Below are 23,416 nucleotides of genomic sequence, written 5' to 3' on the forward strand. Positions count from 1 at the left end.
AGGGAAGCCCAGCAGAGGCCCAGAGCAGGTGGGATGGGCGCAGAGCTGTGAGACAAATACAGCTGTCCTCCGAGTGGCTGCTTTGTCACCCAAAATGCAAGGGTGGGAAGGATCCCAGGTCCCCAGCCTGGGGTCCGTGTCCTCAGGAGTCACACGGGGACTACTTCAGGAGCCCTACCAGCTCCACAGATTGCTCACAAGAGCTACAAAGTGGAAACAATGCCCAATGTCCATTGACAGATGAACGCCTAAACACACTGCAGAGCGTACACACAGTGGAATAGTACACAGCCTTCCAGGGAGGGAATTCAGACCCACGCTGCAACACGGATGAACCACGTGAACAAAACCGGCCCCACAGGGTAAATACTGTATGACTCCACTCGTGCGAGGTGCCTGCAGCTGTCACACTCAGGGACAGAAGGCAGAATGCGGGTTGCCAGGGGCAGGGAGGAAGGGGATCACGGGAGCTCTTATTCAACAGGCTCAGAGCTGCAGTTTGAGAGGGTAAGGTTGTGGAGATGGACGGTGGTGACGCTTTCACAGCAACGTGAAAGTCCTTAGTGCCACTACACTGTGCTGTGCTTAAAAATAGCTGGAGTAGTACAGTTTACATTGTATAATCTTGCTACATACACAAAGAAACAATCAAGGCCATGTGATTTCATGAAAGCATCAATCATGCCTGTTATCATTCAGATCAAGTTTCTAAACCAGCAGGGAGAGCCTGTGACTTTTTTTTTTTTAACGATCTATTTATTTATTCGAAAGTCAGAGTTACACAGGGAGAGGAAGAGACAGCAGGTAGAGCTGCTGCCTGCAATGCCAGCATCCTAAATGGGTACTGGTTCGTGTCCCGGCAGCTCCACTTCCAATCCAGCTCCCTGCGAATGGCCTGGGAAAAGCAGTGGAAGATGGCCCAAGTGCTTTTGCCTCTGCCACCCACATGGGAGACCTGGAGGAAGCTCCTGGCTCCTGGCTTTGGCCTGACCTAACCCTGGTCATTGTGGCCATCTGGGGAGTGAACCAGTGGATGGAAGATCTCTGTCTCTCTCTCCCTCTCTCTCTGACTTTCAAATAAATAAATAAATAAATATTTAAACACACAAAATAACACCACAGTGAATGGTGATCTAGGTAGGATTTTTTTGGCAGTCACACCTATCACACATGGTATCTTAAGGGGAAAAAGGGAGCCCCAATGGGAAGGTTGGTGGGGTTGAGTGCCTTGGCATCCCTCCCTCTCCCTCAGGAGCTATGATTTTGTGAGGGGGGAGGCCAGGCTACAAGAGAGACACACAGCCAGACAGGAGAAAACAGACCATGTCTCCAGCAGATCCCATCCGGCCACAGGCCAGACCTGTGGGGTGAGAGAGAGTCCTTTCGCTGGCCTGTTCTTAGGGTGAGGAATCAGAATTCTTCAAACAGCTGGGAGCTGTCGCCGCCTGTGTGGCACAGGACACCACAGAGCACCATCTGAGACTCATCCAGACTCCCAGCATGACACAGGGCCACGGCAGAGCTGGGCAGGGCACTCGGCACACGGGAACAGCCATCACACACAGAACAGCGCAAGCCAGGAACTACAAGAGTACACACAACAGACTCCAATTTCCCAGCCCAAGAACTCAGGCTCCGAGACTCACGTTCGGTGAGTGTTCTGGTTCACCCTTGGGCAGAAAACCTTCCAGTTCTCCTCCTTGCCTTGCCCCTCCCCCCATCCTAGAAAGGCTGGGTGTGCTGTGGGCGGAGCAATCACAAGAGGAATTCTCACCCAAAACCTGTCCCCCGTGACCCTGTGGCTTTGTGAAAAGGCAATCAATCACAGCATCTCCATCATCATCTGTGTGAAGCAGATCAGACGGCATCGAGGGCCACGTTTGCACATGTGTAACTGCTTAGGAATCTGCTTCTGCTAAGACACCCAGGACTTAGAGTAAACAGGGTTATGTCATTATGTGTGGATTAAGGAAGCAAGCAGAGCCCCAGAGCCCTGCAGATGTTTGGGGCTGTGTGAGGATGGTCCAGGGCAGTCCCGTCTCCTGGAGAGGAGCCTCATTTCCAGACAGCTGGGAGAAGCAGCAAGGGGTCTCACCGCTTTGTAAGGTGTGTGAGTCACCCAGGCTGCGGGGTGGGGTGGGTTAGAGTTCCCAAGGAGCCAGCCCAGCCACAGCTGCAGCTGGCCAACTTCTCCCTCGCAGTCTTGGGGCATCCACGGGGGTGGGAAGTGATACCGGGTATAGGACACCTGCAATGTGGCCCTGCCTGGGCTGGGGCGGCAGCTGTGGGAGAGAATCCCCTTCTCCCTCCACTAGGCTCAGACCCAGAGTCCCTGTGCCTGAAGCAGCTCCCCGAGGGCTCGTTCTGAGGTTGCTCAGTTGTGGTATCCTGAAAGACAATGGCCCTGCACACTTCTTGAAACAAACAAGATACATCGGAGCTAGCAAGAGGGGTGTACCATGTCCTCCCAGGCTCAGGGTCAAGGACGGTGGCTTCACTGACAGAACATAAGGGACCACAGGACAAGGACCCATGGATCGCAGGACAGGCTGGCTTGGCTGTCTAGAGCGGCTCATTAGCATTTATCCATCCCACTGGGCTCCACCTTGGTGGGCCCTTTTGGAGATGGCAGAAATCATGCAAGCATAGGTGTGGCAGGCAGACAGGCCTGTAGGAGATTTGCAGCTGAGAAGCCACAATGCTGAGAGGCTGTGGAGGCTCCCAGGGGGAGGGCGGTTCAGGGAGCACGGGTTCCTTCCCCTGCCCCTGACTCGCCTCCCTCTGAGGGTGAGACATCAGCAAAGGCAGCACCAGCAGCTGCCCATGCCCCGTGGTATCCTCTCTCCTAATGCCCCACCTGGCTGCTAGCAGTGATCACCCTTCCAGGCGGGGCCGCCCTCCTTGGCCACCTCAGGTGTCCCAGGCGGGTATGGTGAGGGGCAGGTGGGAGCAGCCGGGCCCCTCCCCGGGCAGGTCCTGGTGGGCCACCCGCCCATGGCGCAGTGGCAGGCGGCCAGGCCTCACGGCCCCGCTGCTGGCTCCGGACTCAGAGGGCAGCCCGGAGTCGCTGGGCTGCACCTCCATGAAGACCCGCTTGCGCAGGAGCCCACCGGGCCTTTCCGAGTAGGCCTCCTTAGGGCCGCCCCACTGCGGCGGGCAGAGGCGGGCGCGGAAGGCGGCCTGGAAGCCGCGGCGGAAGTTCTCGTTGAAGTAGCCGTAGATGATGGGATTGGCGCTGCTGTTGAAGAAGGCCAGCCAGTGGGCGAAGGGGAAGGCGTAGACGGAGACCAGGTGCAGCTGCGGCTCGCTGAGCTGCCCGTAGTCGATAAGCAGCAGCAGCGCCCAGAGCGGCAGCCAGGACAGCGTGAAGAAGAGCGCCACCATGACCAGCATGTGCACCACGCGCGCCCTGCGCCGCGCTGCGCGCCCGCCCTCGGCCACCGCCTCTCCGCCCGGGCGCGCCGGGCCGGCCGCCTGGCACAGCTTGCGGGCGATGCGCGCGTACATGACCACGATGAGCGCCAGCGGCGCCAGGTAGATGTGGGAGAAGAGCACGGCAGTGTAGACTTTGCGCATGCCCTTCTCGGGCCAGGCCTCCCAGCACGAGTAGAGCGGGTAGGAGCGGTTGCGGGCGTCTACCATGAAGTGGTGCTCCTCGCGCGTCACGGTCAGGGTCACGGCCGACGGGCACATGATGAGCAGCGCCAGCGCCCAGATGACCGCGATGGTGACCAGCGCCTTCCGCAGGGTCAGCTTCTCGCGAAAAGGATGCACGATGCAGCGGAACCTGTGGCCAGCAAGGGGGTGAAAAGGAGAGAGGCCAAGGTCTGGGCAGGTCCTGGGGCCTGGAGAGGAGCGGAGCTCGCTTTGCTGGGGGCTGCGGGATGCGGGCTCTGAACATCCACCAGCGTACCAAAGGCTGAGTCCAGGACCAGCTCCCAAAGTTAGATCCGGGAAGTGTGCAAGCGCGTTAGTTTCTCACCCAGGCTGGAAATCTGCTCATCACACCACTCAGGGAAGCAGGGTGACAACAGGACTTACAGGATCAAGGGAGCAGGAACCCACAGCCTGCGTGGGAAGGATAAATCCTGCCTGTGCGCTTTGCGGGATGCCCCATTAGCAGAGCAGGCTGCCTGCGTGCCCAGGGGCCTCAATGAATACAAATGTCAGCTGTTCACAGATCCTGCTAGGAAACCCTGGGAGGTCAGGCGTGGAGCCTTGGGGACAAGCTGCCCCCATGTCGTCTTGGCCAGCCTCCCTGTGTCATCCTGGCCAGTCCCCCTCGCCCTAGTGGGACAAGTCTGCACCTTTTAAGTCCTCATCAGGACATCTCCATGGCAATTATTATTACAGTCTCAATCTGCAGAGGCAGAAACTGGGCCCCAGAGGTGTTATGGTCAAGGTCACACAGCTGGCGAGTGGCAAGGACCACTGCCACGGAACCCAGGAGCTGTCAACCCTCGCCATGCAATGGGATCTCCTAAAGCCTTTTTTTAAAAAATGTAAGCCGGCACCGCGGCTTACTAGGCTAATCCTCCGCCTTGCGGCGCAGGCACACCGGGTTCTAGTCCCGGTTGCTCCTCTTCCAGGCCAGCTCTCTGCTGTGGCCTGGGAAGGCAGTGGAGGATGGCCCAAGTGCTTGGGCCCTGCACCCCATGGGATACCAGGAAAAGCACCTGGCTCCTGCCATCGGATCAGCGCGGTGCGCCTGCCACGGCGGCCATTGAAGGGTGAACCAACGGCAAAAGGAAGACCTTTCTCTCTCTCTCTCTCACTGTCCACTCTGCCTGTCAAAAAAAAAAAAATATATATATATATATATATATATATATATAAATGCCTCTGTCTGTCTCTCCTGTCCAAAGATTCCAATCGAACAAGTCTGGGAGGAGGTTTCAGCACTGAGTTTTCTAGGAGCTCCTGGGGAGAAGCAAGTGCAGAGCTGGGGTCAGGAACTGCTGCTACAGATGGAGGAGCAGGCTGCACGCGCCTGCAGTGTGGCTCCAGGAAAGGCTCTCTGAAAGCGGGCGCAGTGCCTTCGCATCGCCGTAGTCCGCCAGCGGGCTGAGATAAATGCATGAGCGGACCACCAGAAAGGCAAATGGCTGCTCATCTGTTAAGTGAGGCCGATGTGACCCGGGGAGAGGGGGTGCTCACTGCACCTCGTGAGGCACTGTGAGTGCTTCCTGGTGGGAAGAAAGAGGGGCCTCCATTGCATGCCCTGCACGGTTCCCAGGAAATTGAACCCTGAGGACTGTTCTGGCCGGCTCACCTGTTTGATGGAAGGATACAGGGGCACATGGCTCTTCAGGGGCAGAACACAGATCCAGAGCCAGCTCCAGCTAAACACCTCTTACGTGTGGGTAAACAGTGTCCCACCCAGCCTTGCCCAGCTGGACGGCACCTGTTATTTCTCCCATGGCCTGACTCAGGCCTTGCCATCTCCACCTGTCTGGCTTTGACCTGCTGGCTTCATCACAACATCACACACGGGAGAAATCTCTAAGGAACAAAGAATTCTTGAAGCATGGTATGTCTCCTAGTGCAGGAGAATCCTGGGGTGGTCCAGGAAGGCCTCCTGGAGAGACGGGACTTGAAGATGTGACGCCCTGGGAGAGGTCGCACACTCTGGAGTCATCCAGCAGCCACAGCCAGACAAAGGCTGCCGGAGGGGAAGGACGCCCCCAGGCACCCAGCTGTTGCCAGCCTGGTGGAGTGAGGACCCAGTCCCATCACTCAGGCCTTCCACTTCGGTGAGTTACACAAGAACGGGTTGTGGGGGCAGAGGTGGAGAGAGGAGTGGGGCTGGGGAGAGGGCAGGGAGGAGGGTAAGGTTGTTTGAAAGAAACAAAAAAATACTGACAGCCGACATCTGGGCTCTGTGCTGGGAAATGGGCTTCAGCTGCCCAAGCGGAAGCTCTTGGAAGCCTCCCAGGCACCCAGAGGGCACAGCCACGGTGTAGGTACGTGACTCACCAACATCACACAGCGGGCAGTGATGGGAGCAAAACCCACCCCCGATTTACTTTCCTGCCTCCTGTCCCCTGGGGGAGGCACCCGGAGACAGCACCCACAACTCCTGCAGGTGTGGCGGGGGGAGGGGGATGTATGGCCCAGTTCAAGACTGAAGACTCTGGGCCCAGGGCTTGTCCAAAGCCTCCTGGTTCCCGGGCCCCATTCCATCCCTCAGGCCACACGAATAGACCCACCCTGAACAGAGAATCCCCCAGACTCTGAGGTTGGAGATGAGGTGGAGATGGCCGGTGATGAAGGCCTGGACTCCCCGGGACCAGCTCCGGGTAGTGCGAAGGAGCAGGGCGAGATCCTTCCTCCCCAGCCACACCGAGGCCCAGGCTGCAAGCTGGCTCCCGAGGCTCAGTGTGTGTGGGTGGCAGGATTCCTGCCGCTCAGGAACTAGACTGCCCGCAAGCCCCTCGCAGGGCCCAGGAATCCCCGTAACCCTTCTCAGGAGTTGCCTCCAGGCCCTCGAGAAAGAGGTAGTGACATCCTCAGCTGGCCCTCGGCTCTAGAGGCAGCTGGCCCCCCACCCTTCCCCCTGACCATGCAGCAGCCCCAGCCTTCCGGCCAGCCCAGCATCGTGCCGGGCTCGGTCCGCCCAGGGACTCTCCAGCCGGGAAGATGCTCACCTCTCCACAGCGATGGCCACCAGCGTGAACACGGAAGCTGACACGGACATGCCCTGCACCAAGCCGCTCATCTTGCACGTGGCATTGTCGAAGGGCCACCCTGCAATGACAGAGCCCCCCCAGCCCCCCACCCCCGCCAGGAGTGAGCCACACCCACCCACAAAGAGCCAGAGACAGCAGGCCATGCAGTCCAGGTCCCCTGGGGAGTTCCCATCTTCCCTCCAAGTCCCACTAGGCAGCCATGGGGCCTTTGCTTGCATACTTCTAGGAAGGGGGAGCTGCCCAGCCCACACCAACCCGGACTGTGCAAGAGATTTCCTTTATATTGACCAACGTGTTCTCTCCATGAGCTATAGACCATGCAGCCCACCCTGCTTCCTGCTCCCATAGCCCTGCTGCAGGTTACGGGCCCGCGGTCCTCCACCCTGGCTGCTGCTTCCTGGGATCTCCTGCAGAGCCTGGACGTGCACCAGCGCCCGGGCCCACACCATGCCAGCCACCATCAGGATCGCTGGGGGTGGACCCAGACATCACTAGGCTTAAACCTCCCCAGGGGATTTGCGTGGCAGCCCAAGTGAGAGCCAGCAGGACAAATCGACGGTGACTGCAGGACTAGCAGGTATAAGCTGCTCCAGCCTGGTGTCAGCGCTCTGATCCCCGCGCTTGTGCTCTGTCGGGAGATGTGGGCCCCACCTGCCCGCAGGTGTGGGCTCCTGAGGCTACGTTTGGGTGACTGCCTGGTGTCTCCACCCCGCTAGGCAGGGCCCCCTGCCTCTCGTCAGCCGTGCCTGGGTCGGGCGTCTTCTGCTGAGACCAGGCTCCTGCTTTTGCCACCAGCCTTCTCCCACACTGACTTCTGCCTGCACACTCACCAGGTACCGGGCGCTGTCCCATTCAGTCCTCGCCTCAACCCTGTCATTATCATCCCCCTTTCACAGATGTGAAAACTGAGGGTGGGAGGGATTCACTGATAGTCTCTGTCCCCCTAAGTCACTACATGTGAGTGCAGAAAGTCAGGTCTGGGTGCTTGGGTGGGGGTGGGGGAGCCATGGAATGCCTACACACTGCTACAGACAGCTGCCTGGTTCCATTTTGGAAATCTGTGTGCGGTGTGTGCAAGCCTTCCTCCCAGGGACATTTCCCCTGCGGCTCAGCCCACTAGGGTGCTCACTGCAATGGTATTTGTAGTGATGGGGAATGGGAGGCTCACAAAACCAAACAGGCCTGCATGGCAGCACTTGCCAGTTTCTCTGCTGTAAATCTCCTTATGTGACACAGCTCCAACTCCCAACATGATTATCACGGTACACAGATAGTGGGAGAGAAATGCACACAATTGGCTCTTGTGGACTGGCATAAGCTGGCTCTGCCACGGGGTAGAGGCCCCCTGGAGTGCTTCTCTGGAAGATTAGCGAGTAAAACGCAGTGGACACACACACACCATGCAGCACCAGGCAGCTATTAGATATGCAGATGAGATGTCCCCAGAGTAACACGGATAGAAGTCTCAGCGAAAGAAAGAAGTAAAATGAGGTCCTTAACACAAAACATCCATTTAAAGTAACAACGTAGGCCCAAGAATCACCAGGAAGAGCCTGACACAGAGAAAGTATAAGGGGGCACCAGCTCTCCCAGACATTAAAACACACTGATGGACCTCTATGAATTAACACGTGTGCAGCCGGTGCAGGGAAAGACACAGAGAGCGGGCAGAAGGGTGGGAAGCCCAGCAGGAGACAAGTGCAGCAGAAATGAGCTCACAAGGGCACCACCTGACACCACTGGGGCCAAGACCCATTCTTGTCAAATTTCTATTTATTTATTTTTATTTATTTATTTTCTTCTTATTTGAAAAGCGGACGGAAAGAAGGAGATCTTCCATCTGCTGGTTTACTCCCCAGATATCTGCAACAGCTGAGCTGGGCCAGGCCAAAGCCAGGAGCCTGGAACTCCATCCAAGTCTCCCATGTGGGTGTCAGGGACCCAAGTACCTTAGCCGCCATCTGCTGCCTCCCAGAGTGCATTAGCAGAAAGCTGATTGAAATGGAAGAGCTGGAACTCCAACCAGACAATCTGATAGGGGATGCGGATATCCCGAGTGGTAGTGTGGAGTCCACTGTGCTAACCTGGTCCCCAGATTTTACTGTAGCGGCACAGAGACAGGGGCAGGCAGGGGGTTCCACTGCCCACGCTCACCTGTGATGAGGTTGTCTACGAGGGTGGTGGGCATGCAGAAGATGCCCACCAGCAGGTCGCTGACGGCCAGGTTGAGGATGAACATGTTGGTGACGGTGCGCATGTGCCGGTTCCTGAGCACGGTGAAGCAGACCAGCGCATTGCCCACCATGCACAGGAGGAAGATGAGCACGTAGGCCACGATGAACATGGCCGCCACTGGCGAGGAGTGCTGGTAGTAAGAGGAGAAGGTGAGGTTCGCAGGCAGGCCGGTCTCTGTGGTACTCCCATTTGGATTTGCGACCCAGCTGCCGTTGGGAGGCTGGGAGGGCTTCCCTAGGGCCAAAGCAGCACAAGGTCAGGACCCCAGGCAGAGCAGAGACATCTGACTTCTCCCCACTCCCGAGATCCTTCTGTGTGCAAACCCCGAGCACATCCCAGTGCCCAGTCATGTGCCCGGCTCATTGCAGCCAGATCCACCGATCCAAGACTGTCAGCCCCGACTACTCAGACCCCCACCTCACACCCCATCTTGCCCATGACTCATTTCTCATGCGGGTTGACTTTTATAAATTTATTTATGGGGGCCAGTATTGTGGCATGGCAGGTTAAGGCACCACCCGCAATGCCAGCATCCAATATCAGAGTGCCAGTTTGAGTCCTGACTGCTCCACTTCCGATCCAGCTCCCTGCTACTGTGCCTGGAAAATCAGCAGGAGATGATCCAAGTGCTTGGGCCCCAGCTACGCACTAGGGAGACCCAAGATGGAGCTTTGGGATTTTGGCTTTGGCACTGTTGCAGTCGTTTTGGGGAGTGAACCAGTATGGAAGATTCTCTCTCTCTCTTTCTCTCTCTCTCTTTCTCTCTCTCTCTCTCTCCCTCCCTCTCTATAACTCTACCTTTCAAACACATAAAACTTGTAAAACTTTAAAAAATATGTATTTGTTTTTTGAGCCAGAGATAGAGAGGACTCTCATCTGCTGAGACACTGTTCAAATGCCCACATCTGGGGCTGGGCCAGGTTGACGCCAGAAGCTAGGAATTCAGTCCAAGCCTCCCACATGCACAGCAAGGACCCAAGTACTGGAGCCATCGCTGCTGTCTTCCTGGGTACATATTAATAGAAGCTGGAGACGTGAACCCAGATACTCCGATATCAGACAGAGGGGCCCTGATAGGCAGTGCAGCTGCTGGGCCACACTCCCAGCCCATCATTAGCCAATGCTGGTTATTCTCCACTAACCCCCTCCCCACCCAGGATCCCTTCCTCTCGACTTACTCTGTGCCCAGAGCTAACCTCTGCTTCCCTTACCCTTGCACATTCAACCCACCAGAAGGACGTTCACAGCCAGGGCCCCTCCTACCCTGAGATCAGCGGCTCCACCTGCTTGGCATTTAACAAAGCCCTTCCTATCTGTCATTGTGTTGAGCCCTCTGAGTCACCCCATGATGTAAGCTGGTTAAGACTTAGCCCCATCTGAACTGGATCAGAACGGCTCCAGGACCTGCTCAGGGTCCCACGGAGTGGGAACCACTTCCGTGGACAACCTCATCACAGGTGAGCATGGTCAGCAGATGGCAGGCAGTGGGAACACCCTGTCTCTGTCTCTATGCCTCTATAATAAAATTGGCAGGGGGGCAGTTTAGCACAGTGGAGTCCAAGCTACCACTCGGGACATCTGCATCCCCTATCAGATTGCTTGGATGAAGTTCCAGCTGAGGGTCCCTGACGTGGGACCAGGCTTCGTGTGGATTCCCCCCGCCGTGCTTCCAAGGCACAGCCCAGCATCCAATCACAGCTCTGCGGTGACTCACAATGCTGCCTCACACTCTCCCCCTGCCTTCCCCTGGGACGGACTGCAGCCTGTTGTGGGGATGGAGCATCTCTGGGGAGTCCTTCTCTGTCACAATCAGAGCTCAGCCGGGGCCGCCAGGCCTGCTGGAGGCCCCTGGGAGGAGCAGGCCAATGAGCGGGCGCCGTGCGGGCCACAGGGAGCAGTGGGTGCAGTGGGGCAGGAACGCCGCTGCTGGAGGGGGAGAGGCTGGAAATTTCCAGTGCACGGTGACAGGAGCTGCTTGGCCCTCTCAGTGGTTTCCAACTGTCCTCAAATTTCTTTGGTAGAGAAGATGCCAAATGTGTGTGAGAGAGACGATTATAGTGGACCTGAATAAGAGCAGGAGGTTCAACGAGCCATTACAAGGGAGAATGGCACGAAGAAGTCCCATGTATGGATCATCTGCTTCAGCAAGGACCAGGTCAAGGTCAATCAGCTCTCACGCCTGCTCCCACCTCTTTCCGGGTTATTTTGCAGCAAATACCAGATGTTACTTCCTTCCATCCATAAATACTTTCATCTGTGTCTCCAAAACATAGGAACTCTTAAACTCCAAAAATAACAAATTAGGATCAGGTTATTATGTAACCTAACAAAATTTAAAAGTTGCATCATCATATTATCAAATGTCTAGCATGCAAAATGCTCTCATTGTTTCATAATTTTTAAATAGTAGATTTGTTTTGATTGAAGAACCAACAAGGTACCTATTACCCATTATTATATTACAAAACACCCCAAAACTTAGCAACGTGGCACTACAACTTGGCAGTCTGGGTGGTCGTCCTGCTCCTCTCTCGGTATCACTCACACACCTGCAGCTGTCTAATGGCTCTACTGGGGCTGGAGGGTTCAAGGTGACCTCTGCGCATGGCTGGTGGTTAGTGCTGGCTGTTGGCTGAGTGTCTCAGTTCCCTGCGTGGGGGCTGGACTGTGCTTCTTCAGAGTAGGGTGGTCTCATGGGCTTCCTAGGACCTAGGCTGTGGGATTAGCACATGGCTTCTGCGGTCTTCTGTTGGTCAAAGCAAGTCTCCAAGGGTAGCCGAAATTCAAACCAGTGGAGAGAGTGTTTCCGTCTCTTGACAGGAGAGAGCAGCAGTGCGGTGCCAAAGAGGTGTGGCCACGAGAGTGCGGTTCACGAAGGCCCATTATTGTAAAACCACCGCCATCCCCACGCTGTTCCCCCTCCCCCACCTCCAGCCTCTTCTCCCCTCTGCAATTTGTTTGTCACATCGATGGACCACTTCTCTGCAGAGTTGCCTGCAGCAAGAATCCTGCAGATTGCTCCCTCCTGATGTCCATTTCAGACATGCTGCGCGTGTCCCCTGGGTTTCCTGTGACTGGCAGTTAGATCAGTCGGAGCAGATTATGTCTGGCAGGCTCTTTGATGTGTGGATTTGATGCACTGTCAAGCTCTCCATCTCGTATTTTCAGCAGTCACTAATGATCCCTGCCTACACCGTGCCGTGCACTTCATAAACAGCTGACACTCTTACTGTGGTCCCTGAAGTGCCTCACTGGTTTCTGCTGACCCCCCCTCCCCGCCCCCGCCCAGCCCAGCCCAGCCCAGCCCAGGGCGCTCTTGCCTTTGCCTGCCATGCTCCGGCCACTTTGACATCCTCTTGGCTCCTTCACAGTCTTGCATTTTCCAGCTCCAGGGCCTTTGCTCTTCCTCTCCTTTATTTATTTATTTATTTATTGACAGGCAGAGTGGACAGTGAGAGAGAGAGAGACAGAGAGAAAGGTCCTCCTTTTGCCGTTGGTTCACCCTCCAATGGCCGCTGTGGCCGGCGCATTGCGCTGATCCGAAGCCAGGAGCCAGGTGCTTCTCCTGGTCTCCCATGAAGTGCAGGGCCCAAGCACTTGGGCCATCCTCCACTGCACTCCCAGGCCACAGCAGAGAGCTGGACTGGAAGAGGAGCAACTGGGACAGAATCTGGCGCCCCAACCGGGACTAGAACCCGGTGTGCCGGCACCGCAAGGTGGAGGATTAGCCTAGTGAGCCACGGCGCCGGCCATACTTTAGCCCTCAACTCAGATCCTGTCTTCCTAGAGACCCGGAACCTGACTACTCCGAAGCAGACGCACCCTGTGATCCGTCATGGTATCTTGTTTGCGTTCTTCAATCTGTCGGTATGTTCTCTGTTTTCAGGTTCATTGTCTCCCCCCCCCCATGCCTGAAAGCCCACTCCTGGACAGTAGGCCTCTTCCATGTCCTGTCAGCTGTGTCCCTGGCATCCTGGCACCGCCTGCCCATAGTAATTGGTTTAATTGACAACCCGTGGTCATGAAATGAATTACCACTGGAAGGAAGCAGACAGGACGGGAAGCTGGGTCCCCACTCCAGCTGACAGGGTCTTGTCTGAAGTAGGTAGGGCTGTGCCGCCAGGCCTTCTGCAAGCCCCCCACCCCCAAGAAAGAGCCCCGTGAAAGGTGCTGCTTATCCCACAGCCTGCTGGGAAACAAAGCTTACGGCTCACCCTGCTGAGTGTCAGAATCAACTCTGAATCACACGGCGGCTCTCCGTGGGTGTGGATGAGCACAGGAAAACGCCAGACCTGTGCATGCTGGACTTCGGTGTGTCTGCTTCCCCGCCTGCCCTCCCCCTGGCCTGCACATTTGGATTCCAAAGCCTTGCCCCTGGGGAGGGTCTGGGAGGGACGCTGCCCGCCTCTGGCACCCCAGGCAAGCCTGGAAATGCAGATGTAGGCTTAGCCCAACTTCCAGCCCAGCTCATCAACCCTTCCTCAAGGAGGAAAAACCTCTTTCCACTCCTGGTCATTCCTCCGGCTTAGGGGCGGGGTGGGGTGCAGGCGCCCCACCTGGGCTCCACATCGGCAGCCAGAGCCCTCATTACTGCCCTGGACGTGTCCTTCCTGGGATCTGCCTTATGGGGTACAGGCTGGGAAATTCTCATCCACTGCACCCAGTTAAGCCCTTCCCGTACTGACGGAGCTCCGCAGAGGTGTCAGGGCGCAGTGATGCCTGTAGCAGGGGGCACTCTGATGATCCACAGAGACCAGAGCCGGGGCCACTGAGAGCTGGGGCTGCAAAGAACAACGGTTTTCAAAGTGAGGGCCCCGGCTGCAGCATCCACTTTGCCTGCACCTGTGGGAAACAGAAATTCCTGGGTCTCATCACTGACCTAGGTAACCAGAAACCTTGCAGCCCAGACACAGCTATTACATCTACTTAAAGTTAAAAAAAAAAAAAAAAAAAAAAAAAAAAAAAAAAAAAAAAAAAAAAAAAGGTTGTGGAGCCAGTGCTCTGGCACAGCGGGTAAAGCTTCTGCCTATGATACCGGCATCCCATATAGGTGCCGGTTCCAGTCCCAGCGGCTCCACTCTGACCCAGCTCTCTGCTAATGCACCTGGGAAAGCAGCAGAAAACGACCCAAGTTCTTGGGCCCCTGCACCCATGTGGGAGACCCAGATGGAGCTCCTGGCTCCTAGTTGTAGTCTGGCCCAGCTTTAGCCATTGCAGCCATCTGGAGAGTAAAGTAGCAGATGGGGGAATCTCTCTCTCTCTCTGTCTTTCCCTCTCTCTCTGTAACTCTGCCTTTCAAATAAATAAGACAAATCTTTAAAAAAAGAAAAAAAAATTTTTCCATTTTACTTGAAATGGAGAGATCTTCCATCTGCTGCTTCACTCCCCAAATGCTCACAACACTGGCTCAGGGTGAAGCCAGAAGCCAGGAACACCATCCAAGTCTCCCACAGGGTGGACAGGGAGTGGTCCCCTGTCTCCCAGGGTGCACACTGGCAGGAAGCTGAATCGGAAGCAGAGGAGCCGGAACTGAAACCAGGCACTCTGACATGGGATGTAGGCATCCCAAGTAGCATCTTAACTACTGCACCAAATGCCCATCCCTGTTTTTTATTTGTTTAAGATTTATTTTATTTATTTGAAAGACTGTGTTACAGAGAGAGGTAGAGACAGAGAGAGAGAGGTCTTTTATCCTCTGGCTCACTCCCCAAATGGCTGCAATGGCCAGAGCTGAGCTGATCTGAAGCCAGGAGCCAGGAGCTTCTTCCAGGTCTCCCATGCAGGTGCAGGGGCCCAAGGACTTGGACCATCTTCTACTGCTTGCCCAGGCCACAGCAGAGGAACAGCCTGGACACAACTAGCGCCCATATGGGATGCCAGCACTGCAGGCTGGGGCTTTAACCCGCCACACAACAGCGCCAGTCCCTGCCCTGCTTTAAATGCTAAAGCACCTGCCAGATGACTCTGACGGACCACAGAAGACTTGGGCCAGGGCCCCTGGCAGTGGACGCACTAGGAGGCCTAGCGTCCTTCCTGCCTCTGCACCTCCGTGGGGGCCAGTGCTCTTATCTTTAAAGCAGAAACCCAGCCCTTTCCTGTCTGTGACCTGGGGTGGGTCACGTCACCTCTTGGCTTTGGCCCAGTGGAGACAGGCGGGCTGTGGATCCGTGAGAACAGCACGGAGCTTGTGCAGCAGCAGCCCCAGCACTGAGAGTATCAAATGACAGCCGGCCTCAACGCAGCATTTTTGTAGCGCTCCCGGTTTAAGCCTGTCTACAAACCCAAAGAGAGAACAGTGCCCCCAAGGGATGAGGCTGGCCCAGAATCCAGTCTGGGGTCTGTCCTTTCCTCCACTCACAGCTCTTCTGCCTATAACTTCATCGCCATCGCCACCTACTGGTTTGTCCTGGGAACACATGGGAACACTGCCGCACTGGAGAGCCGGCTCACCCAAACATTCCTTCGCAGCTCAGCTGCGTGACCCCAGGCCCTGGATCTCAAAGTGCTGGCCCCACTGAAGGACACCAAGCCAGGGCTGCAAGGAGCACACTGTACAAAGCAGGACAAACAGCTGATAACCGCACGAGACACCAAGTTCATTTTTAATTTAAGATATGCCATCCTAGGGGCCAGCGCTGTGGTGGAGCGGCTGCCTGCAGTGCCGGCATCGCATATGGGCATTGGTTCAAGTCCTGACTGCTCCATTTCTGATCCAGATCTCTGCTATGGCCTAAGAAAGCAGGGGAAAAATTGCCCAAGTTCTTGGGCCCCTGCAACCGCGTGGGAGACCTGGAAGAAGCTCCTGGTTCCTGGCTTCAGATCAGCTCAGCTCCAACAGTTGTGGCCATCTGGGGAGTGAACCAGCAGATGGAAGACCCTTTCTCCCTGTCTCTACTTCTAATTCTCTGTGTAACTCTGACTTTCAAATAAATAAATAAATAAATCTTTAAAAAAAAATGCTATTTTAAAAGAACACAGAGCTGGCATTGTGTTAAGCCTCCCCCTGTGGCACTGGCATCCCATAGGGGCACCAGTTGTGTCCAGGCTGTTCCTCTGCTTTGGCCTGGGAATGCAGTAGAAGATGGCCCAAGTGCTCGGACCCCTGCACCCTCGTGGGAGACCCAGAAGAAGCTCCTGGCTCCTGGCTTCAGATCAGCCCAGCTCCGGCCACTGCAGACATTTGGGGAATGAACCAGCAAATGGAAGATCTTTGTCTCTCTCCCTCTCTCTGTCTGTAACTCTCTCAATTAAATAAATAAAATCCTTAAAAGTAATAAAAAAATTAAAGAACGCAGAGATAACCTTTTTGTCCATTAGACTGGCAGAGATGAAAGTGCCCGGGGAGGGCCTGAGTGGACTGCACAGCCTGAGAGGGGGTGGGGGTGGGGACACAGACCAGCTCAGCCTTCCCAGGACAGGCCCCTCGTCCAGTGCCCTGACGAGGGTTGCCTCCCAGGTCAGCTGGTTGGGTGGGGAGATACTGGCCATGGATGGTAATGGTTACAAAAGAGTACACACATGCATTAGAAATCCATCGGTACAGAGAGTGTATATGTTTTCATGAACTCTAGCTGAATTTTAAAACATTTACAGTGTATCCTCAGGGGATGGTGTTTCCTGGAGTGAGTTTTATTTTCTGTCTTCTATCTTGCATCTGGACTTCCTGATCAGAAGGAAATTGATACATGCGATAAAATACTCAGCCCCAACTCACATCAAAACCACCTGGCTTTTCACAATACAGTTGCCACCCACCCCAGCTCTGTGTGTCAGCTTCAGTCCCCACTCAGAGTCACATGTAGTGAGGCTCAAACTGAGACAGACGCATTTCAACTCACTTCACAGATGCACTCCTAGCATGTGTTCTTTATTTTATTTTATTTTTGGACAGGCAGAGTGGACAGTTAGAGAGAGAGAGAGACAGAGAGAAAGGTCTTCCTTTTGCCATTGGTTCACCCTCCAATGGCCGCCACGGCCGGTGTGCTGCGGCCGGCGCATTGCGCTGATCCGAAGCCAGGAGCCAGGTGCTTCTCCTGGTCTCCCATGCGGGTACAGGGCCCAAGGACTTGGGCCATCCTCCACTGCACTCCCTGGCCACAGCAGAGAGCTGGCCTGGAAGAGGGGCAACCGGGACAGAATCCGGTGCCCTGGGCCGGCGCCGTGGCTCAATAGGCTAATCCTCCGCCTTGCAGCGCCAGCACACCAGATTCTAGTCCCGGTCGGGGACTAGTAATGGAAGCGGACTCCTATCCCCATCCCCTAGGGGATCCCTCCTTCCGCCACCCAGTACCTCTCAAGCAGGTGTCACCACTGGAGCCTCAGCATCCCTGCCCCAAGTTAATAAGTTCTCTCTCCCCATCCTTGGCAGGACCTTCGTTTAGGGAAGATTCTGATCACCTTGTTTACTCAGATGATGAAATGACTCATAATAGCTTAAAAGTGCTGTGTCTCTTTTGGGGTGTTTGCATTTCAAAAGGAGTCAGAACTGAAATCAGAAAACGCTAAGCTCTAATGATGCCATTTCAGATATTGATGAGAGAGCAGCCACAGGCTTTTGAGCAGGAGACTTAATCTAATTCTCTTACAGTTGTATTTGCGTAGCCCTGGTAGAAATTAATGGTGTGGTTAGTTCCATCCACTGTGCTTTGGTCTCCTCATTTGTAAAACCAGGGTTACGCAGCTGTTTACACAGTCCTGTCCCTGCTGTAAAAGCCCGAGTCTTCCCAACAGCATGGGCCACAGCAGTGACTGGAGCACAGTGCATACTGCAAGCGTCCCCTGAGCCCACTGCGGGCAGCAGAGCAGCCCATCACAAGGCAGCCCACGGCCCCGGTGAGAGCAGACCTGCGCCCACCTGGTCTCAGCCGAAGCCACACCTGTCCCCCATTCCCAGCAAGACAGGCAGGAGGAGCGCAAATCTTCAGGACAGAGCTGCATTCTGCCTCCCTGGAGGCGGCTGCAACCCCACAGTGTCTGAAGACCTCCTTTTTTTTTTTTATTTTTGACAGGCAGAGTGGGCAGTGAGAGAGAGAGAGAGAGAGAGAGAGAGAGAGAGAGAGAGAGAAAGGTCTTCCTTTTGCCGTTGGTTCACCCTCCAATGGCCGCCACAGCCGGCGCGCTGCGGCCAGCGCACCGCGCTGATCTGATGGCAGGAGCCAGGTGCTTCTCCTGGTCTCCCATGCAGGTACAGGGCCCAAGGACTTGAGCCATCCTCCACTGCACTCCCTGGCCACAGCAGAGAGCTGGCCTGGAAGAGGGGCAACTGGGACAGAATCCGGCGCCCCGACCGGGACTAGAACCCAGTGTGCCGGCGCCGCAAGGCATAGGATTAGCCTATTGAGCCACAGCGCCGGCTGTGCAGACCTCCTATAGACCCAGCCAGGGCGAGCTGCACCCCCTGAGCCTCCATTTCTTCATCTGTTAAATGGGAGGGAGGCCATCTTCCAGCCCGCTTCCCAGCCTGGAAGGGAAGCTCCAGGGGGTAGAGCGCTTTGTGGCAAAGGGCAGGACACAGTGAATCTGGCAGCAGCATTTCCAAGAGGCATGGAAAACACTCACCTGGATCACCTGTGTCCCACACCAGAGGGAAACCACTTGGTTCACCTCTCTCTCTCTCTCTCTCTCTCTCGCTCTCTCTCTCTCACGTTCTCTGTCTCTCTCCCTCTCCCTCTCTCTCCCTCTCTCTCTCTCCTTCTCCCTCTCCCTCTCCCTCTCCCTCTCCCTCTCTCCTTCTCCCTATCCCTATCCCTCTCTCCTTCTCCCTAGCAGGGGCTCAGCAGATTGCGGTGGTGTTAGAAGAAGGCTTCTGGGCCTCCAACCCCTAGGAGAACTCCCTGTCTACTCCCCAGTCAGTCATCAGACTTTGCTCAGGCTGGACGATGTGAAACAGGAGAGGGACAGGTCCAGCCAGCTCTCCTGACCTTGGGCTGGCTTGTCTGACCAGAACTTGCCCCTGCCGGTCCTGGCTCTGCTCCCTGGAGCTGCTCAGAACAGTGGGCTCCTGTCCCAGAAACATCCCCTCCCTGCCTTCTACCCACCCTAGTATCCCAGAAGCTGCAGCAAGAGGGGCTCCGGGTCTATGTCATGGTCAGCCCACTTGGACTTGTATCTTTCCTCAAGGATACAGCAGGGGGCAGGCTTGGGACCCCACATCCCATACAGGAGCTCTGGTTCAAATCCTGGTTGCTCTGCTTCTGATCCAGCTCCCTGCTAATGCACATGGGAAGGCAGCAAAAGATGGTCCAAGCGCTTGGGTTCCTGCCAGCCAAGTCTGTAGCTCCTGGCTTCAGCCTGGCCCAGCCCCAGCTGTTGCGGGTACTTGAGGATGGAAGATCTCTCTCTTCCTCTGTCACTCTGCCTTTCACATAAATATTAAAATGTTAGGGGCTGGCGCCGTGGCTCACTTGGTTAATCCTCCGCCTGCGGCACCAGCATCCCATATGGGTGCCAGGTTCTAGTCCCGGTTGCTCCTCTTCCAGTCCAGCTCTCTGCTGTGGCCCGGGAAGGCAGTGGAGGATGGTCCAGGTGCTTGGGCCCTACACCCGCATGGGAGACCAGAAGAAAGCACCTGGTTCCTGGCTTTGGATCGGCATAGCTCCGGCCGTAGTTGCCAACTGGGGGGTGAACCAATGGAAGGAAGACCTTTCTCTCTCTCTCTCTCTCTTTCTCACTGTCTAACTCTATCTGTCAAATAAATAAATAAAAAGAAGTTAGAAAACACAGTATCTCCTCCATTTAAACTGGGTGCCACTGGTTGGTGGGACACAAATCCAGGCCCTGACACCTCACTTCTGTTCACGCCTCATCCTCTCCATCTCAGTCCAGCTCTCCAGGCTGTTGAATAAAACAAACTAACATCACGAGGCCGCTGCCTTGCAGCGCTGTGGCTCCTACCCACAGAGCTGATAAGCAGGCCACTCGTTTTCCTTCTTAGAGACCCCTGCGCCGCCATCCAGCCGCTAATGAAACCCCTGTTGTCCGGCCTCCAGCCTGCTCGCTCCGCGATCTGTCGGTTCACAAGGTTTGCATGAGCGATTGGTGGGCATCCTGCTGAACTGTTGTGACTCATTTTCCTGCCTCTCAGAAACACAGTCTGAAGGAGGGCATTTGGTTGCCTGAGCCCGATTTGTTCTTCGGGAACACCCATGTCGCCTCCTAATGAGGATGCCATTATTTTCTTTCTTTTTGAAAATGTTTTTTCATTTTGCTTTTACAAAGGAAAACAAAAGGATGTGCTTATTATAAAAGCAGTTACGAGTGCTATAGAAAAGAGAGTCAGCAACGCTCAAGTGTCCCCGCCTGAGCGGGGTACAGAGCTAAGCCACCTGTGGGCTCCCAGCAAGCCACAGTCTGCAGCCTGGAGGCGTCGGTGGGACGGGGTGGAGGTGGGGGCCACAGTGCCTTGGGTTTCCAGTGCCCACCAGGACTGCACCCAAGGGACCTCTCTGCCTGGCCTGCTCTGAAGCTGCCGGCACGAGTGATCCAGATGGCAGGAGGGGAGCAAGCCTCCGCCAGCTGGGAGGGGCGCAGGGCGATCCTGGGCGCACTGTGACTTCGCTCCCCCAGCAGCAGGGAATGTCCAGCGGCCCACGGGGTGTGCACTAGCGCCCCCTGTCTTGCCTTTCCTCCCTTCCCCATCCCACTCCCCTCTTTCCCTCACTTTCTGGCTCCTGGCTCTTCTTCCAAATAAACTGTCCACACCCAAGTGCTGATCTTGGAGCTGCTTTCAGAAGCAGGAAAATCGGGGAGCTGGCTCTGTGGCATAGTGGGCTAAGCCACTGCCTGTGACACTGGCATCCCATACGGGCATGGGTTCGAGTCCTGGCTGCTTCACTTCCAGTCCAGCTCCCTGATAATTCACCTGGGAAAGCAGCAGAGGAGGCCCAAGTCCTTGGGCCCCTACCCCCACATGGGAGACCCAGAAGAAGCTCCTGGCTCCTGGTTTCAGCCTGGCCCAACCCCTGTCATGGTGGCCATATGGGGGAGTGAACCAATGAATGAAAGCTCTGTGTGTGTGTGTGTGTGTGTGTGTGTGTCTCACTCTCTAATTCTGCCTTTCAAATAAAAAAAAAGGCAGGAAAATCTGAAAGGAGGTGTTGGTGTCCCTATGTTTGTATACATGTGTGTGTGAATAATAAACCTATGTAGTTCTGAACACAGAGGGCTATTCCACCCATGTGTTCTAAAGTCTGCTTTGTTTTTATTACTCACTGAGGCAGCAAGCATATTTCCATGTCAATGAAACCCGGAAGCCCAGCTTTCAGTGTGTGCGTGGCACGCTGTTCACAGGTGTGTTTCATGTTTCACTTATCTAATTGATTTGATCCAGACACCGAGATGGCCCCTGACTGTGTGCGGTATGAGGCTGCTCTGCCACGGTGCACGGGGCGGCTGCCTCTGCAAGAAGCCTCAATGTGTGATTGCTCTGCCTCCCAAAGGCTTGCCATTCATTCCATAATTTCTCCTGGAATTTTCAGAGGTCAACATTAATCTTAGCAGTTTAGAGCTTTTTTTTTTTTTATTATTCTTTCATTTCTTTTTGAAAGTCGGGCTTTTGCCTGTCTTCAGTTCTCTGGCACTTCCTTCGTTCCGTGTAATTTCCTACTGATTACATCTGTAAATGCATCCCGCCCAGAGGATGTTCTGCGTCTGGGCTTTCAGGGGGAGGTCTTTGTAGGTGGCTCAGTGCTTCCTCCCATCACTCACCTATCCTGCCTCTCCAGTTCCCTCCTTGTGCTCTTTATGCCACCATTTGAAACAAAATTGCCAGTGCCCGCCCTGCCCACTCTGTGCCCCAGCGCTGAGTAGATGCTTTCTTGTTATCTTTCTTTAGACTCTGAAAGCCGGTGGCTGTCTGGGCCAATTTTCCCTGCCTCTGTTCACCGGCGCTGCAGAGCCCTGGGCCCTCTTCCTCCAGATCCTGCCAGCCTCCCAGATTCATCGGGGGCTTCGCGGTCCTGCTCGCATCTTTTGTGTGTCTGCTTTTCAAGCCCCGGCGCAGTGGCAGCTACAAGTGCAGACTCCCCGGATTTTCTATAGAACTCCTTTTTGCTTGACAGAAGTGTCTGTAATTACTTATTGGCATTCCGAGGCTTCATCACCTCTCGTGGCAGCCTCCCTTGACTGGCGTGAATTTGTACAACACATCATGTCTCATTTTAGCCCCTCAGCTGCTCCGGGAAGCCAGCCGGAGTAAGTGGCTTCGTTTAACAGACAAGTAAGCAATGGCACCGAGAGGTTTGGCCACCATCTCAGTGACACCCGCAAGCCACAGGACCAGCCCCCCAGCCTCTGGTTTCTTAGCCCACATAGAGTTCCCCCTGCCTGCACTGCCTGGAAAGGGGTCTGGACCCCCGCCGCGCAAGTCTGGAACAACAGCTGTGTGCCTGGCCACTATCCCGGGGGGGGGGGGTGAGGTCATAGCTGTTCCCCCTCCCCACGGACAGAAACTGCTGGGTAGGAAGATCTCTGGAACACCACCACCGCACCCCCACTCCTTCAGGCAGCCACAGTCGGGGAGCACTCCTCCGAAACGAACAGCCCTCTCCTCGCCAGAGAAAGGAAGCTCAAGTATGGGGGTGCACATAGAGGGAGAAGTGGAGACCCTCCCCCAGGTCTCTCTCTCTCTCTCTCTCACACACACACACAAGGAGGGAGATACCATGGACATAGATACCCCCAGGTCTCTCCCCCAGGTGTCTCTGTCTCTTTCTGTCTCTCTTTCTGTCTCTCTCTCTGTCTCTCTCTCTCTGTGTGTGTCTCTGTCTCTCTGTCTCTCTCTCTGTCTCTGTCTCTCTCTCTCTCACACACACACACACACACACAAGGAGGGAGAGAGACACCATGGACATAGATACCCTCAGGTCTCTCCCCCAGGTGTCTCTCTCTCTCTCTCTCTCTCTCTCTCTCTCTCTCTCACACACACACACACACACACACACACACACACGGGACGGGGAGGGAGAGAGACACCATGGACATAGAAACCTCCAGGTCTCTTCCTCTGTGTGTCTCTGTCCCACTCTCTCAACAGAGTCACCTCCAGGTCTCGGTCTCTCTCTCTCTCTCTCTCTCTCACACACACACACACACACACACACACACCGTGAACACAGAATCCCCCCTGGGTCTTTCTTCCTCTCTCAGGGTCCCCGTCACCCACCCGAGGGCCACAGTGCTGTCGACTGCCCCTGTCCCTTATCTCTCTGCACCTGACTCAGTGTCCCCCGCAGCCCCGGGGCCACTCACCCTCCATGCTGCCAGCTCCCATGCGCTGCGGGCCAGTCTACGACGAGGGAGCCTCGACCCGCAAGGGGTGGGCGGGGGCGGAGCAGCGCCCCGGGGCGCCCCTGCCCCTGCCCCCTGCAGCTCGGTCCCGGCCGGGCGGAGGCGAGCAGGAGGCGTGCGCTCTCAGGCCCCTGCGTCGGGCTGGTCTCGCTGCCCTCGGAGCCGGGGTTGCGGGCTCCACGCCGCTCCGCTGCCCGCCGGACTCT

General features: G+C 55.7%; 1 protein-coding gene and 1 long non-coding RNA gene across 2 annotated transcripts; one reads left to right on the plus strand and one right to left on the minus strand.

The window, feature by feature from the left end:
- Positions 1 to 735: 735 nt before the first annotated feature.
- NPFFR1 (neuropeptide FF receptor 1) lies at positions 736 to 23,416 on the minus strand. The gene is made up of 4 exons (XM_051823828.3): positions 23,172 to 23,416; positions 8,844 to 9,158; positions 6,648 to 6,747; positions 736 to 3,787 (listed from the first exon to the last, which is right to left on the minus strand). The coding sequence occupies exons 1-4, from the start codon at positions 23,191 to 23,193 to the stop codon at positions 2,911 to 2,913; spliced, it is 1,314 nt and encodes a 437-aa protein (XP_051679788.3). The 5' UTR covers positions 23,194 to 23,416; the 3' UTR covers positions 736 to 2,910.
- On the plus strand, positions 12,701 to 16,214 carry LOC149122015 (uncharacterized). The gene is made up of 2 exons (XR_016221679.1): positions 12,701 to 12,791; positions 15,950 to 16,214. It is a non-coding gene; the product is annotated as an uncharacterized LOC149122015 (long non-coding RNA).

Source organism: Oryctolagus cuniculus, chromosome 15 (genome assembly GCF_051225735.1).
Source record: "Oryctolagus cuniculus isolate XC-2025 breed Fujian yellow rabbit chromosome 15, ASM5122573v1, whole genome shotgun sequence".
NCBI classification, from domain to species: domain Eukaryota; kingdom Metazoa; phylum Chordata; class Mammalia; order Lagomorpha; family Leporidae; genus Oryctolagus; species Oryctolagus cuniculus.